We start from the raw sequence: 15,589 nt of genomic DNA, 5'->3' as shown, positions 1-15,589 counted from the left end.
AAACAGGGCCTGTGACCCTGCTATTTATAACAACATTTTTTTTTTTTTAAAAAAATTCTAAAATTTATTCAATGTTTACACTTCTATTTCTTCTTCTGATGATCGGTCCTCAATAGTCGCGTCAACAAATGCCCTTTTCTTTTCCATCAGTCTTTAATCTGGGAAAAAGGGATGCGACAATACACGTATCTGTGGACAATAATGAGGTGGAAACGTCAGTCCTTTTTTCTCCATCTTAAAATATTTCAGACAATCTCCAATGTCCGAAAACCCTAACTTTCTTTCCGAATGTTGTTGATGGGTGTCAGAAGATTCCTTTGAGTACAAGTAACCCATTTGTATTGCTGATAATGTTGGTTGATTTTCACTCTCACTCTAGATCCTGTTAGAGGTGGGATTTTCATTTTTTTTTCCCAACCACACATTGTCCAGGGAATAGCCTGGATGATTTTCATAGAAATCCATGATGGCTCCTATTTTATTTTTATACTCCTTGCATGTACATACACTGACTAATGGGATCTCACAATACCAACGATACTGCATCTTTAAAAACACGTCTGACTTGTTCCGTGTAATTTTTCAGAATGAGAGAGAGTTGTTTGTTATATACCTCTTGAAAAAAGTCCGCTTTATATATATATACCTTTATAGAGAAGAAGAAACAACACAAATCAATTCAATTTTTTATTTGTAACAAACAAACAAACAAACATATCAATAACCATAAGGTAAAGTGTTATAATTCTCTACAATTTGTCTCTTGTCATATACAATTCTCACTGTTTTCTCTGAAGGTTTGTTCACGACCTCACAATCCCGGGTCCTCTGGATTTTGCTGGGATAGGGAACTTTTATTTCCTCTATTTCTCCCATGAGCATTTTTTGTAAAGTCTCTGGGCACACCAACTGAGAGGTTCGATGGTTGAGAGTGACCCCTTTGCATTTATGAACCTCGGTTCCTTTGTCCGTTCGGAAAGCATAATTTTTAGGACCTGCCGACATGAATTTAGTGATGTGATCCCCGTCTAATTCGTCGGTCCATTCTCCTAAACTATGGCCCAAAGTAGGATTAAAAGCTCCTTCCTTATGTTGGTAAATGATACTGTCCGTATCGAAATAAAGGCCCCGTTCTTCTAAAGGTCGTAAAGTCTCGTAGAGATGTAAGCGAGCATAGGCGGTGGTAAAACAAGCTAGGATTACGTTTCCAAAGGGACATTCTTCGACGAATTCCTGTTTGTCTTGAAAATTCACTAGAATCTTGTCTTCAATGGAATCTTCTTTATTGACTAAGAGTCGCACACCCTTGATGTCGACCGTCGAATTTTGTAAGAGTTGATGTAATTCCTCTGGTTCGTCCAAGTATCTGACTTTGGGTAATAACAAGCGTTGAGCAAATTTTCCCCACAGACAATTTAAAAAGAGTTTAGCAATGGTTCTTAACACTGGATTCTTCTTGATACTGAGAATGTCCATCATGAATCCGTCTTTGTATAACACTTCTCGAATGTAATCTTGTTCTTGTTCTGAGGTCTTACATTCGGAGGGAAATCCGGACGCTTCCTGTTTGATCTTGAGGAAGGTATCGATGTACTCTTTAAATAAGTCTTGACTGCGTTCTTTGAAATGCCACACTTCGTAAGTTTGCTCTAAGGTATACCCCATGTCCAAGGCTTTATGTAATTCGCACGTCACCCAAGTACCCGTGAGACTACGTTCCCGGTCGGTGTGTTGACATGGGTGTTGAGACGTAGAGTCTTGTTGTTGGGCACAGGTGCGACATAAGGGAAATAATAACTTACCTCCCGTCCGATAAGGTAATACGGGGTGAAAGAGACCTCGGGGTGGCAAGACCCGACAGTGAATGAGACCGAAATAACTTCTCACGTCCTGGAAGTCGTCTGTGATGATCTCGGGATGCCCTAAGGGAAAAGGTCTGTGTTTCAACACGTAAGGGTATAAGGAACACACGTCCACGTATCTCATGTCCCTTTCATCACAATATAATTTAGTGGCATTGGTCCGGCCTCCGTACAGGGCTTCTCGAGGTTTCAAAGGATCCGGAATGTCTAGATCTCGTACAAATTGCTGTAAAGTCTCATCTTGTTGCACTTGTTGATCGAAATCGTGCTCCCAGATACTACACACGTTGTACCCCATGTCCTCTAAATCCGCAGTCCTTCTGAGAGTTTTCTCGTGTAATTGTTGGTAAGTAAATTGGGTCCGGTGAGGATGAGTTTCCGTCTGTAAACTGGGATAGCAAGTGGGGCATCCGTGCCAATAGCATCCGTAAAATTCGTAGACGGTACGAGTCGCTTCCTGGTATCCGTCGACGGTATAATTTCCGATCGGGACTTCGCCTCCGTTTCTGGCATGTCGTATGTGACATCCATTCTGATGACTCATCCAGGTGAGCCATCGACAGGCTTTGACCGAATATTGTCGTGCCGGATCATACCCGAGGTTCGGAATGATGGCAATGCTGTCTTTAGGCATGAAATTTCGACGGTAGGCTAAATTAGCAGCACTGGCAAACGTGATGGATTCCTGGAAAGGGTCCACGTTGACCAACTTCTTGAGGGTGCTTCTAAACCGTGCACAGCATTTGTGTAAGATGTCGACGTCCGAGATACAATACCCTACAAACTCTTTCTGGAAATCAAACACTTTTCCCCTCTGTTGGTCGTACCATTCGTAAAAAGCTTTTCGTCCACTGGTAGTCATTTCGTCCGGATTGTAGAAAGCTGCCGGTGGATAAAGTCCCACGTAATTCTGGTTCTGTTCCGTATTAAAAAAGTGAGGGAAATAACCTTTCTTCATTTCGTTCAAATCGAAAGCGGAGGGCATCTGGGCCAAAGGAAAGGTTAAGAAACTATACGAGTCGATGAATTTGAGTCCACATATTTCCATGGACAAGATCTTACTCCCGTTCATGATCACGCTAGGTTTCAGGGGAGAAGAATGCACTATGTAATTCAAAATGAATTGTCCGTCGTAGCCTTTGAAGTTATGGGCGATGACGATGGCCCCGTCGTGTACTAAAGTGGAATTCTTAGTACCTGTAGTGGGTTGAAATAACCAGTCCATGAACTTCTTTAAGGTGTCTGGGCCTTGAAATAGGTGCTGACGGGGTCCCATGTGTTGACAATGAGGACAAGGTTGGTCTATGTCTAAACCATCGCAATGTTGACAGACGCGATGTGCCACACACAGATTAGGGATGTGAATGCCCGATTCCTGAGTGCATTCGAAATCGAAATAAATGGTAAACTCTAAGGTGTCTTCTCCCTTCTTCTTCTTCTTCTTGGGTTTCTGTGGAACGTAGCACCGATGATCGGCATCGACGATTTTCTTACAGATCTTACACTGTTTCTGATCTCCGCATTTGTGATGAGGTAATAATTTCTTTGGTATCCAGGACTGACATTTCTCGCATAGTCCCATTAAATTGCAGACAGTAGTGGTGGTTTTCTTACCATGAGGTTTTAAATGATCTTCGTAGCAGGTCCTGTTCTTAAAAGTTCCATGGCATTCCTGGCATTTAATCTTGATCCCTTCATCGGGACAATTAGGGTGATGTCCTAAACAAAAGGTACAGCGATGAGGGCATTTGGAGCGATGTTCTGTGACATTCCTGTACCCCACGTCGCAATGATCACAGTAATATTGGTTCCCCGTTACTCCCGGCATTGATATGATGGCATCGCAATGACGGTTGTCTAACAAAATGTTCAAACAAGTTCCATCTCCCCAGCCTTTGAAGATGCGCTCTAAACAGAGTTTAGTCGAAGTAGATTTGAACTGAAATATTTTCAGACGATACTGAGGAGCTAATACCTGTTGTAATTTTATCCACTCTGCAGATCCACAAGCTTGAGTGATATCACACCCGGCCTGTTCCATGAGAGCTATGGCTTCTCGTTTCTGGTCATTGGCTCTTACATCTCCTGACCTCATGCGTTTCCAACGTTTTTCCCATTCCGGGTCTGGATGATCGGGTTTCTGACTGTGTAATCGAGTGACGACGATGGCTCTAGCCAAACAAAATTTATCCCAGGGATTGTCGATCCGAACGATGGATTGTTTATTGTTCTTGAAAGTTTCTTTATCCAGTTGTAGATGTTTGGTTCTGTCTCCACCACTCCCCTGGGGATTCTCGATGTGTAACAGATCGAATTCCGTGGAGCCGTCGCCGATTTTGAACTCCTTTTTGGATTGTTGCACACGATCTATTTCTTTAAAAATGACGTCTTCGTTTAAATCTTTACATTGCGTAAACTGGTAAGAAATGTCTGAATCCAAAGATGGGTGACTTATGTTCAGGCGAAGGTAATCGTTAGGATCACACTGCATTTTCGATTTGAAGTCCTGTAACATGTTTTTGAATAATCGTAGAAGGAAAGCTGTGGTTTCTTCTTCTTCTGGAAATTCATCGAAATGAACGACATATTTATTTTCATGCGCTTTAAATTTTGGAGAGGTCCTTTCTTGAGCTAGTCTCATGTGATAATACTCCGAAATGGGTTTAGGTGGTAAATCTATTTCTCTTTCGGTACTTTTCCGTTTCAATATTCGTCGAGCCTGTACCTGTTTTTCTCTAGTAGAATCCATGTCTATCAGGTGATGGCTCTGAGAGTAAAATGAACCCAAAGTCGGAGAAAACCGTATTTATATACAGTGGATGACGTCATAATGCACAGGTAAGTTTTTGCACACAGCCCTAAACAAACTTGGCTCGCTGCCAAGTATTTACCTGTGTAGTCAGCATATTTTTGCACACGGCTCTAAACAAACTTGGCTCGCTGCCAAGTATTTACCTGTGTAGTCAGCATAAAAAAAAACGTAGGTAAAAGGTATTTTTGCACACGACCCTAAAATATTCCTATAGTATATAAACCAGTGCTGGACATTGATGATCATTCTGTGTGAGTACTTGGAATTGGACACAGGTAAAAAAAAATGGAGCAGACAAAAAATATGACAGAGGAAATGGAGTATTGTTGGTCTATTAACGGAGAACGTTTTGGAGAATGGATGAAAATTAAAGAAGAAGCCATCCAGGATTTTTATAAACGCAACAGAAATTATTTAAAATGGCCACCGAATTTAAAGTACAAAAAATTTTGGTTGGTAAAAAGAGTGGAATTGGATCCTGAAGATTATGAAAAAAATCATGACACCAGAGAGGAAAAATACTGTCTGAAGGAGAGAAAAAATGGATATGATGGTTATCAAAAATACCAATTGAAGATCATGAGTGAACCTTATACAATACTGGAGAAGAGTTCCTGGAAAATTCAACTTGGATTGTGTTTTTATCAATTGGAAGAAAAGAGGTTTCGGAAAGAAAACAGCCTTCAAGGACTTTTTACAGATAGGCCTATTTATAAAGTGTATGTATATTGTCGCATCCCTTTATCGCCTGAAGAAAAAACAATCTAAAGAAAAAGGAGAGGGAAAAAATTAAGAAGACAGTGTATAATTGTATTTTCATTCTGAATAAAATTGAAAAATCAAAATCTGTGTGTTCTTGTTTTCAGTAAAACCAGTTCAAACCGATTATAGGATTGTCTAGACTATGAATGCGTGACGTCATAATCACATTCTTGAAATGTTTTTTGCACACGGCGCATTTTTACCTGTATAGTCAGCATAAAAACAAAACGTAGTACCTACGTATAGTGTAAACACACCCTGTATTTAGGGATAGGTTAGGGGATAGGGTTAGTTAGGGCTAGGGGGATAGGGTTAGTTAGGGTTAGGGTTAGGGGGCTAGGGGATAGGGTTAGTTAGGGTTAGGGGTTAGGGTTAGTTAGGGTTAGGGTTAGTTAGGGTTAGGGTTAGGGACTAGGGTTAGTTAGGGGGTTAGGGTTAGGGTTAGTTAGGGTTAGGGTGGATGGGGATAGTTAGGGATAGGGTTAGTTAGGGCTAAGGGGGATAGGGTTAGGGGCTAGGGTTAGGGTTAGGGTTAGGGGTTAGGGGGTTAGGGTTAGGGTTAGCACTCCACTCAGTTGACCCATTTTTTTTTTTTTTTGAACCTCATTTGCATAAAAAGTGCACTCAGTTGACCCGGCCGGCTAGGCTGCTTATACTACTCTAAGATCATTGGCATAAACCCAGAAGCAAAGGAAAATCTTTTCAAAGAATTAATGTATTTTTACTGAATAATCAAAAGAGCCCTAACACCTGAACCCCTGATTCTGGGGCAATAAAATTCACAATTTTGGAAAAGGCACTTTTGCTTATCAACACAATGTGCTTAGTTAGTTTGATTAATACTCAGAAGCAGAGAAGATTTTCCAAGAATAAATGCATTTTCACTATATAATCTATAGAGCCCGCCCTAACACTAGAACCCCTGACTCTGGGGCTATAAAATTTACAATTTTGGAAAAGGCACTCTTGCTCATCATAACTTTGTGCTTAATTAGTTTATTTAATACTCAGAAGCAGAGAGGAAGCTTTTCAAAGAATAAATGCATTTTTACTATATAATCTAAAGAGCCCCACCCTAAAACCAGAACCCCTGACCCTGGGGCCATAAAATTCATAAATCTGGAAGAGGCACTCTTGCTCATCATAACTATGTACTTAGTAAGTTTATTTAAAACCCGGAAGCAGAGAAGATTTTCAAAGAATAAATGCATTTTCACTATATAATCTATAGAGCCCCTCCCCACCAACACTAGAACCCCTGACCCTGGGGCTGTAAAATTCACAAATCTGGAAAAGGCACTCTTACGCATCATAACTATATACTTAGTTAGTTTATTTGAAACTCAGAAGCAGAGAAGAAGATTTTCAAAGAATAAATGCATTTTCACTATATAATCTATAGAGCCCCGCCCTAACACCAGAACCCCTGACCCTGGGGCCATAAAATTCACAAATCTGGAAGAGGCACTCTTGCTTATCATAACTATGTACTTAGTTAGTTTATCTAATACCCAGAAGCAGAGAAGAAGATTTTCAAAGAAATAATGCATTTTCACTATATAATCTATATAGCCCCGCCCTGTTCACAATTTTGGTAGAGGACTCAATCCTTATTACATTCATGCTAACAGTTTGCCTGCTTGATGTCCAGGAGTAAAAAAGATTTTTAAAGATTGCAATAATTTTAGTGGTTTTGGCCCCACCCCTCAGGCCCCAGGGGGGCGGGGACCATGAAATTCAAAATTTTTGTTCCCCTTCACCCATAGATGCTGCATACCAAATTTGGTTGAAATTGGTTCAGTGGTTCAGAGAAGAAGCTGAAAATGTTCAAATGTTAACACACGACACACGACGCACAACGACGGACGAAAACGGATAGCAATAGGTCACCTGAGTTACTCAGGTGACCTAAAAAGTTATTAAAAAGTTATGCCTAGTGCATGTTCTTTCTATTCATAGGAATTGATTTTAATCTAAATCTCGGATTCTTCCTCTCGAAATGGATATGATCGTAGCCATTACTAGAATATTCTTGGTCACTAAGGGCTTTTAAATCTGTACTTCGTTTTGAGAAAAGTGAAACACTGAGTTAACCTCAATTCATATCATTAGGTAAGTCGTACTTGTATTCTTCAACCTGTTGTACGCATTACTTTCGTGGTGTTATGCTTATCTACGATTGCTAATGCGTAATTGTACGCCCTATTTAAATTTTCAATGCGTATTTTGTAAAAATTCATTGTGTATTTCTGCAAATACGCACCTTATCTGGAGCTCTGTAAATCTTGGATATATATTTAATAAATTTGATAATTTTACAAACTGAGTTACGTGAATTGAAACTTGCATTGGAAAACTTCAGTTTTGGTTTTAATATTCAGCCAGGGAAACATCGATGTATTGCAGCTACAGAATGCCTATGAGAAGGGGATCAGTGGAGTAGATACACACTGAAAATGTTAAATTGCAGTTTGAGACATATTGATTCATCTTCTGTTTCTATGTTTGTTTGTTTTTTTTCCTGAATTTTATATAAGATTGAATGTATTAATTAAAGAAATAGTAAACTTTATAACTTTGTGTTTCCCAGTTTTGATAAAATATAAGTACATGTAGTATTTACTTGGACAGGAAATACCAGTATTTACTAGCGTTTCAGATTCGGATTAAAAATACTATCGATTATCGAATCAAATCGGAAGCACCATTTCAATTCATAATCGGACGTTTCTTATGTTTCTTTTTTTTTTATTAAAAAAATTGAGGGTTTTGTTTGAACCGAATCAATTTGAATATTTTCTGATTCAACTATTTTATCGCAAGTCAAAACATGCATGAAATGCAAATTTCTGGAAAAATCTAGGGATTCTCAACTTTATGATTAATTTTTTAAACAAGCATAATTTATATTCAACATTTATTTCCACTACAAAGTTTTAATTCAGTTAAAATTTTAATTTTTGGAAATTTTCAGGGCCAAATACATCAAAGGAACCTTTATTATTCTTTGACTTTTGAATGAATAGAAAAATTCTTTAAAATCTTTTCAAGAAGTCCCAGGGTTACTTTAGTGAGCATTGTGACCCATATATGGGTCCTAATATAGGCCTTTTGTAAAGAAATCTACAGTTTCTTATGTGTGTTTGTTTATTCTTGTTCTTAACCCTTTCGACGCCAAAGCGACAAAAATGTCGTTTACCGTGTCAACGCCAAACCGACAAAAATGTCGCTTTGTAATACATGTTTAACTTTTTCGTTTATTTATCATTTATCTCAGTTTAATATCTAAATTTCACACAAGTATGGGCCTTTATTTTTAAATTGGTACTGGTCTAATATATGACGTCATATTTCTTTACATTGACGTTAAATTATGACGTAGGTTTAGGAGTACGCTAGCGGTGGAAAATTTGGCGCGCCATAGCATAAGTTTTTTTTTAATGATCAATAGTCCTCGGACAGTTTACACTTATTTCCCCTGGCGATACTTACATGCATATCAATATTTTATCGATCGATCGATTGAGAGAGAGAGAGAGAGAGAGAGAGAGAGAGATCTGAATCTACATCTAGTCTTTATAAAATGTATTTATCATTAAAAAAATAAGATTTGTTAAAATAAATTAAAATAATAGATTAAATACATTTAAAAACAGTAGTCACTGATATTAATGTTGAAATCTTCCGATAAAAAGTCACTTTGAAATTGTATTGAACTTGCAACAATTTTTAGAAATAAAATTATTTTTTATACAGCTAGATACACGCAGTATTTATTTATTTATTTTTGAGCATTATACCGACAATGATTTTATGCTTAAAATATGTAAACAAAAGAAACAACAATAGACTAGGCTGAAAAGACAATATGATCTATTGATATTTCATTGGCGCTTGCGATGTTCTTATAGAAGATTAATTAATATTGATATGGCGACATCTTTTGAGAATGTATTTAATAATAGCTGAAAAAAGTACTATCACCTGTAATCGTAAACGTTAATAATGCAATTCAAGAAATCTGAGCCTAAATTAAAAATTGATTTGTTTTCAGCGTCCAGCTACCTACCGATCAACTAAAAATGAACCTGCCCCCCCCTCCAAAAAAAAATCACTATATTATTTTCTTTTTTAAATTTCAAGCTTTGAGGCCTGGGATATTGAATCTATTTCAATATCTATTTTTGATTTTCGTTATTCTCAATCAGGTGGAACTATTAATTATGTTCAATAAAGCTTAGTTATGATATGTAATAAAATTCTGAAAATTAATCTTTTTATTAAACAAACATGTCGAGCTATCCATTAAAAGGATTTTTGGGCGTCTTTAAAAAAATAATAAGCTAGGCCCCATACATTATTTGAAAAATGAAAAATAAAAGCAACTAGAGGCCATCTACAAAAAAAAAAAAAAAGGAAGTTGCACTCTCCTGACCGATGAACTAAAAATGTCCCGACTCAAAACTTTGTTTTAATATTCCAGGACAAGATTTGTTGGGTCTTATCCCGATAACGCATATGTTAATAAAGTTTTTAAGAAAAAAATCCCAACTACCTACCGACCCATTTATTTTACCCTAAGTTGGGAGAGGACTATCAAACATTAATTGAAAGATGGCCTTTCTATTCAATTCATGTTATATCAGCATGTAATAATAATAAATTGCCACTTTAACATTGAAATCATAGATGACGAGTTTTAACTCTGTTCACTCAACACCCCGGCTATATCTTAAGGTACATCGATACTCTGATGAGAGAGATAACTCTTAATGACATAAATGTCCATTACATATATTCCTTTATGAATCATTAAGGTTAAAGCAACATTTTATATAAGTGAGCAGAGGGTTTATGAGCCTTCAGGTTTTCTGCAAGTTCCATTTGGTTGCAAAAAAATCTCTATGTTTAGCGTTAGCGGACGACTCGGAATTAGTTTTTAGGTATATTTGAAAACAAACACACTACGAAAATGTACAAATACAAATGTTTGCCACACAGTTTACTCTTTCAGATCGGCACCCCTTTTTGTGTACCAGAAATTTTAATTTCGCTACACTAGTAATTTATATTTGATACAATGTATATTCCCAGATGATGAGAAATTCTTCATGTTGTGTTTTTCCATTTCATTATGTGTTTTTTTTTTATTCAGATAGAAAGATTTTTTTTTTACTTTATTATGGACGCTAAACAAACAAAAGAAAACTAATTGCCTAGCATGTGATATTACAAGTCATGTTCTGTAACTTCAAGATTCCGAGAAAGTGTAACATTGTATTAACAAAATGGTTGAGATGTCATGCCTTTGAAGAGAGTCCAATTAGAGCCGTAGTATTAAAGGATATACCTAGCTGCATGGCCTCATACAAAAAACAATTATTATCACTAGTGCTATACGAATTATTTAATCATTGCTTTAGACATATATGAATATGTACATTTCAACACAATTTACCTAAATATGAAAAGCCGCGATTGCAGGTAAGCTGATGCCATTACATTTCCATTTCTAATTTTTTCTCTGTGATAACTCTTTGAAAGTTAGTGGAGTTGATTTCTTGATAATTCTACCGGAATGTAAATTAGACAGGTCAATAGCTAAGTTGACCAAATATGCATGTAAATCTAGTGCGGCTGTCTTTGTATTTGACTTCAGTAGGCGAGGACTTTTGAAATTGGCATGGGAGTCCTCATGTAATTTAGATCCATGTCTACATTTTTAAAGTCTAAATCTACAATTTTATTTCACAATGAAATGGAAATATAAGGAATCACTGTCTAGTTAGTATAGTATGTCAAGGACATCAATTATCGTTGATGCCCTGGCATATTTTACTAACTAGACAGTGTTTCCTTAATCAAATACATGTACAATACATGTAGATTTCGTCAAATGACTGCAATACACCTATCATTGATCAAACTATACATTTTTTTTTATTTTAGAACTTTTCATAAATCTGAGTTGGAATCCAGACAATCGTTAAATAGACATATTATTGATTAATCTGACGAGTTTTGATCAATTTCAGGAATTTAGAAAGTTCATTATTTCAAACCATGCCCAATGATACAATTTAATTTTTCGTAAGATTAGAAGTCGAGTTCATATGCTAAAGCATGACATGTGACTCTCGGCTATATTTTTTCTGTCAAGCAGGTGAAAATTTGTATTTGGGAATATGATCGCGAATGGCCAAGTCATTCCGACATTTGGAATCTATGTTACAGAAACCAATTTCTATAACGTTTTTTAGATGATGTTCGATTGTTGTGTCCAAGTGTTTACACCCCCCCCTCCCCCCCAAAAAAGACATAAATGTCTATTATTCCTCAGTTCAGCAGCATTAATACCATTACTGCTTTTGATACAGTCTGATTTACTTGATAAAAAAAAACAATAACTAATGATTTTTAATTTTTAAATATGGAATAAACTTTATCAAAACACTTCATTATGTAAATGAGCCTAGTGTTTCATGTTTCTCCGCGTGGTAGTAGAAAAGATTTTATTATTTATGATTTAACCCTGAAGAACCAATTTTATACACCATGAGTTCATTTACATGAAAGTAATATTTATTCTATTATATCGGGATCGATTTTTTTTTTGCGAGGGGATGGCCCGCGGTGCCCTAATTTTCGAACTGGACTTCTCTCTTTTTTCATGGTATTTGAGGGAGGCATTGTAACAACACAATAAAGATGTACTTAAAAATGTTGGTAATGTCTAGAAACGTACTGAGTTAGAGACCCGCAACGACAAATCTATCATTAAGTCACGCCAACTTTGTTTTGAAGCGTCTTAATATTATTAAAATGCTCATCAAATTCTGGAAAAAATGAGATAAATTATATATTTAAAAGTAATTAAGTTATGCATATTTGCATTAAGAAAGTACCAGGTTATATAAGGGTCCGTTTTCTCGTAGGGCTGGGACGATACAACTTTTTCTATATCGATACGTATCACGATATTTGAGCCACGATAAGATATGTACTACGATATGATTAATTGCTTATAAAATCTTTTTCTGCATTGAAATAAGTTATTTCTTTGCAAATAAGAAAAATTTATTAAAAATAGTTGTTCATATGTTGTAAAACAAAAATATTTTACTCATAGACAAGTGGTGTAAATTATTATTTACTTCATATCTATATGTATATTTAGCTTATTTCTTAAGATATTAAACATTAAACCCCAAATGTTAAATACACAAAGAAAAACAGAAGTAAGATTTTTTGAGGCGATATTTCTTCATATCATGTATCGATATGCGTATCGTTCTCTCAGATATCTCGATATATCGTCCCAGCCCTATTTTCTCGTATACAGCAGTTATAAATTAATAACATTATGTATAAATATTATTTTAAAAAGAATTGGGGTCTCTTTTGTTCTATCTAAAGTCTTTCCTTGCAATTGCTAGCTACAGGATTAATGTTTGCTTACTTTATGGTACTGATATATTAAAATTATTGGAATAAATATGATTCTTTTATAAACATTTTCTTTACATCCTTTTACCCTGGTTAAACAGGTGCTTTTTCATTATCAATTTGACGCGTTTTTTCTGACGCAACTATTTTACGTCTTAGTCGACGTCATATATAGTACGGCATCCTTGACGTTATAGTCGTAACGTTATTCGGCGTCGAAAGGGTTAAAGGACTCAGAAAGTAGTACACCATGCTCCAGTAAGGCAAAGAAAAGACATTCCTCAGGTTCTGGTTCTAGAAGTCACGAGGAAGAGACATATTCAAGTCCACTTTCAAGTGATGAGGATGGAAAATTTTCCGCAAGTCATTGGACGTATGAAGATCTGAAGTTTATAAATACCTTTTATGAGGGCACACGGAAACCCTTGGAAAATTTTGTTGAAGTTAAAGATGCCTTTAAGAAAAAAAGGCTTGTTTGGCCAGATCCCAGCAAAATGACTAATGTTTTGTAAAAACATCTTAATGAAATACTGACATTTTCATATAATTTGGCATTGCTCACAAATATGCGGGAAAATGGCCTAGGTTCAGATCAGTTGGAGATAATTGAAGAGGAGATATTAGAATATGAGCAGCAATGGACAAAATAAAATTCTGAAAAAATGCTACAGGATATCAGTAAGTCATAATTTACCTGTTTAAAATTTATTTTAGCTCACATCAGGCCAACAATAAACAAGAGTCCCATGGGCCTTATAGGTCACCTGAATATCATGCGACAACTTTCCAACAATTGAATTGGATTCATGAAGTTCACAATTATAAAAGAGGCACCATTGCTTATCATATCTATACACTGCATGCTTACTCTGGTTACTTAATACCCAGAGGTAGATTAGAGTAACAAAGAGAAAATGCATTTCCAATTTTTGTGTATGTCAGGGCCCCTGGGTCAGGGCTTCTTGTGTTAGGGCGGGTCCACATTTGTGCACCCCATCCCACAGGAACCAATGACCCTGGGGCCACATCTTTCAAAATTTTGGAAATTTCATAAATTTTATTTCATCATGTTGATTAATACCAAAGTGCAGATTTCAAAGCATTACATTATTTTCAGACTATGTTACCCCCCCCCCCCCCAAAGTACCTCTGACCTTTGTCCCAGGGGCCAGGAAATAAACCATCTTTGTCATAAACATATACTAAGATCATTGGCATAATACCCAGGAACATAGGGAAAGATTTTCAAAGAATTCATGCATTTTCACTTTATAAACATTAGAGCCTCGCTCTAACACAAGAAACCCTGACCCAGAGGCCCTGAAATTCAAAAATCTCAATGAGGCACCCTTCCTCCTCATAACTTTGTACATAGTTTATTGGTTAAATACCCAGGTGCAGAAAAGAAGATTTTTAAAAAAAATTATGCATTTTCACTATATAATCAATAAAGACCCACCCTAACACCAGAACCCCCAATCCAGGGGCCATGAAATTCACAATTTTGAAAGAGGCAGCCTTATTCAACATAACTATGTACTTGGTTAAAGTTTATTTAATACTCAGAAGCAAAGAAGAAAATTTTCAAAGCAATAATTCATTTTTACTATATTACCTATATAGCCCCGCCCTAGCACTAGAACCCCTGACCCTTGGGCCATGAAATTCACAATTTTGGAAGAGGCAGCCTTATTTAACATAGCTATGCACTTGGTTAGTTTATTTAATGCCTATGAACAGAGAAGAATTTCAAAGAATTTTTGCATTTCACTATATAATCTATATAGCCCCACCTTACCACTAGAACCCCTGACCCTGGGGCCATTAGATTCACATTTTGAGAATAGGCAGTCTTATTCAACATAACTATGCATTTGGTAAGTGTATTTAATGCCCATGAACAGAAAAGAAGAATTTCAAAGAGATTTTGCATTTTCACTATATAATCTATGAAGCCCCACCCTACCACTAGAACCCCTGACCCTGGGGCCATTAGATTCACAATTTTGGAAGAAACAGTCATTTGCAACTTAACTATACACTTGGTTAGTTTATTTAATGCCGAGGAACAGAGAAGAAGAATTTCAAAGAATTTATGCGTTTTCACTATTATAATCTATATAGTCCCGCCCTAGCACTAGAACCCCTGACCCTGGGGCCATGAATTTCACAATTTTGGAAGAGGCAGTCATTTTCAACTTAACTATGCACTTGCTTAGTTTATTTAATGCCCAGGAGCAGAGAAGAAGAATTTCAAAGAAATAATGCATTTTCACTATATAACCTATTTAGCCCCGCCCTAGCACTAGAACCCCTGACCCTGGGGCCATGAATTTCACAATGTTGGTAGAGGACTCAATGCTGATTACAATTATACCAATAGTTTGACTGCTTGATGTTCAGGAGTACAGAAGAAGATTTTTAAAGATTGCACTAATTTTAGTGGTTTTTGCCCCACCCCCGGCCCCAGGGGGGCAGGGATCATGAAATTTACAATTTTTGTTCCCCTTCACCCATAGATGCTATTTGCCAAATTTGGTTGAAATTGGTTCAGTGGTTTCAGAGAAGAAGCTGAAAATGTTCAAATGTTAACGCACGACGACGGACGAAAACGGATAGCAATAGGTCACCTGAGTTTACTGGGGCCTGGGGATGGGGCCAAAACCACTAAAATTATTGCAATCTTTATAAATCTTCTTCTTTACTC

General features: G+C 36.6%; 1 protein-coding gene across 1 annotated transcript; it reads right to left on the bottom strand.

The window, feature by feature from the left end:
* Positions 1-717: 717 nt before the first annotated feature.
* LOC134280914 (uncharacterized) lies at positions 718-2,934 on the bottom strand. Its single transcript, XM_062763370.1, has one exon. It carries the CDS (start codon positions 2,932-2,934, stop codon positions 718-720), a length of 2,217 nt encoding a protein of 738 aa, XP_062619354.1.
* Between the last annotated feature and the right edge of the window lie 12,655 nt (positions 2,935-15,589).

Source organism: Saccostrea cucullata, unplaced genomic scaffold, assembly GCF_032062105.1.
Source record: "Saccostrea cucullata isolate Sc308-1 unplaced genomic scaffold, CSIRO_AGI_Scuc_v1 ctg10646, whole genome shotgun sequence".
NCBI classification, from domain to species: Eukaryota; Metazoa; Mollusca; class Bivalvia; order Ostreida; family Ostreidae; genus Saccostrea; species Saccostrea cuccullata.
The sequence above is the reverse complement of the archived record's forward strand: the minus strand, read 5'-3'. Positions and strand labels throughout refer to the sequence as shown.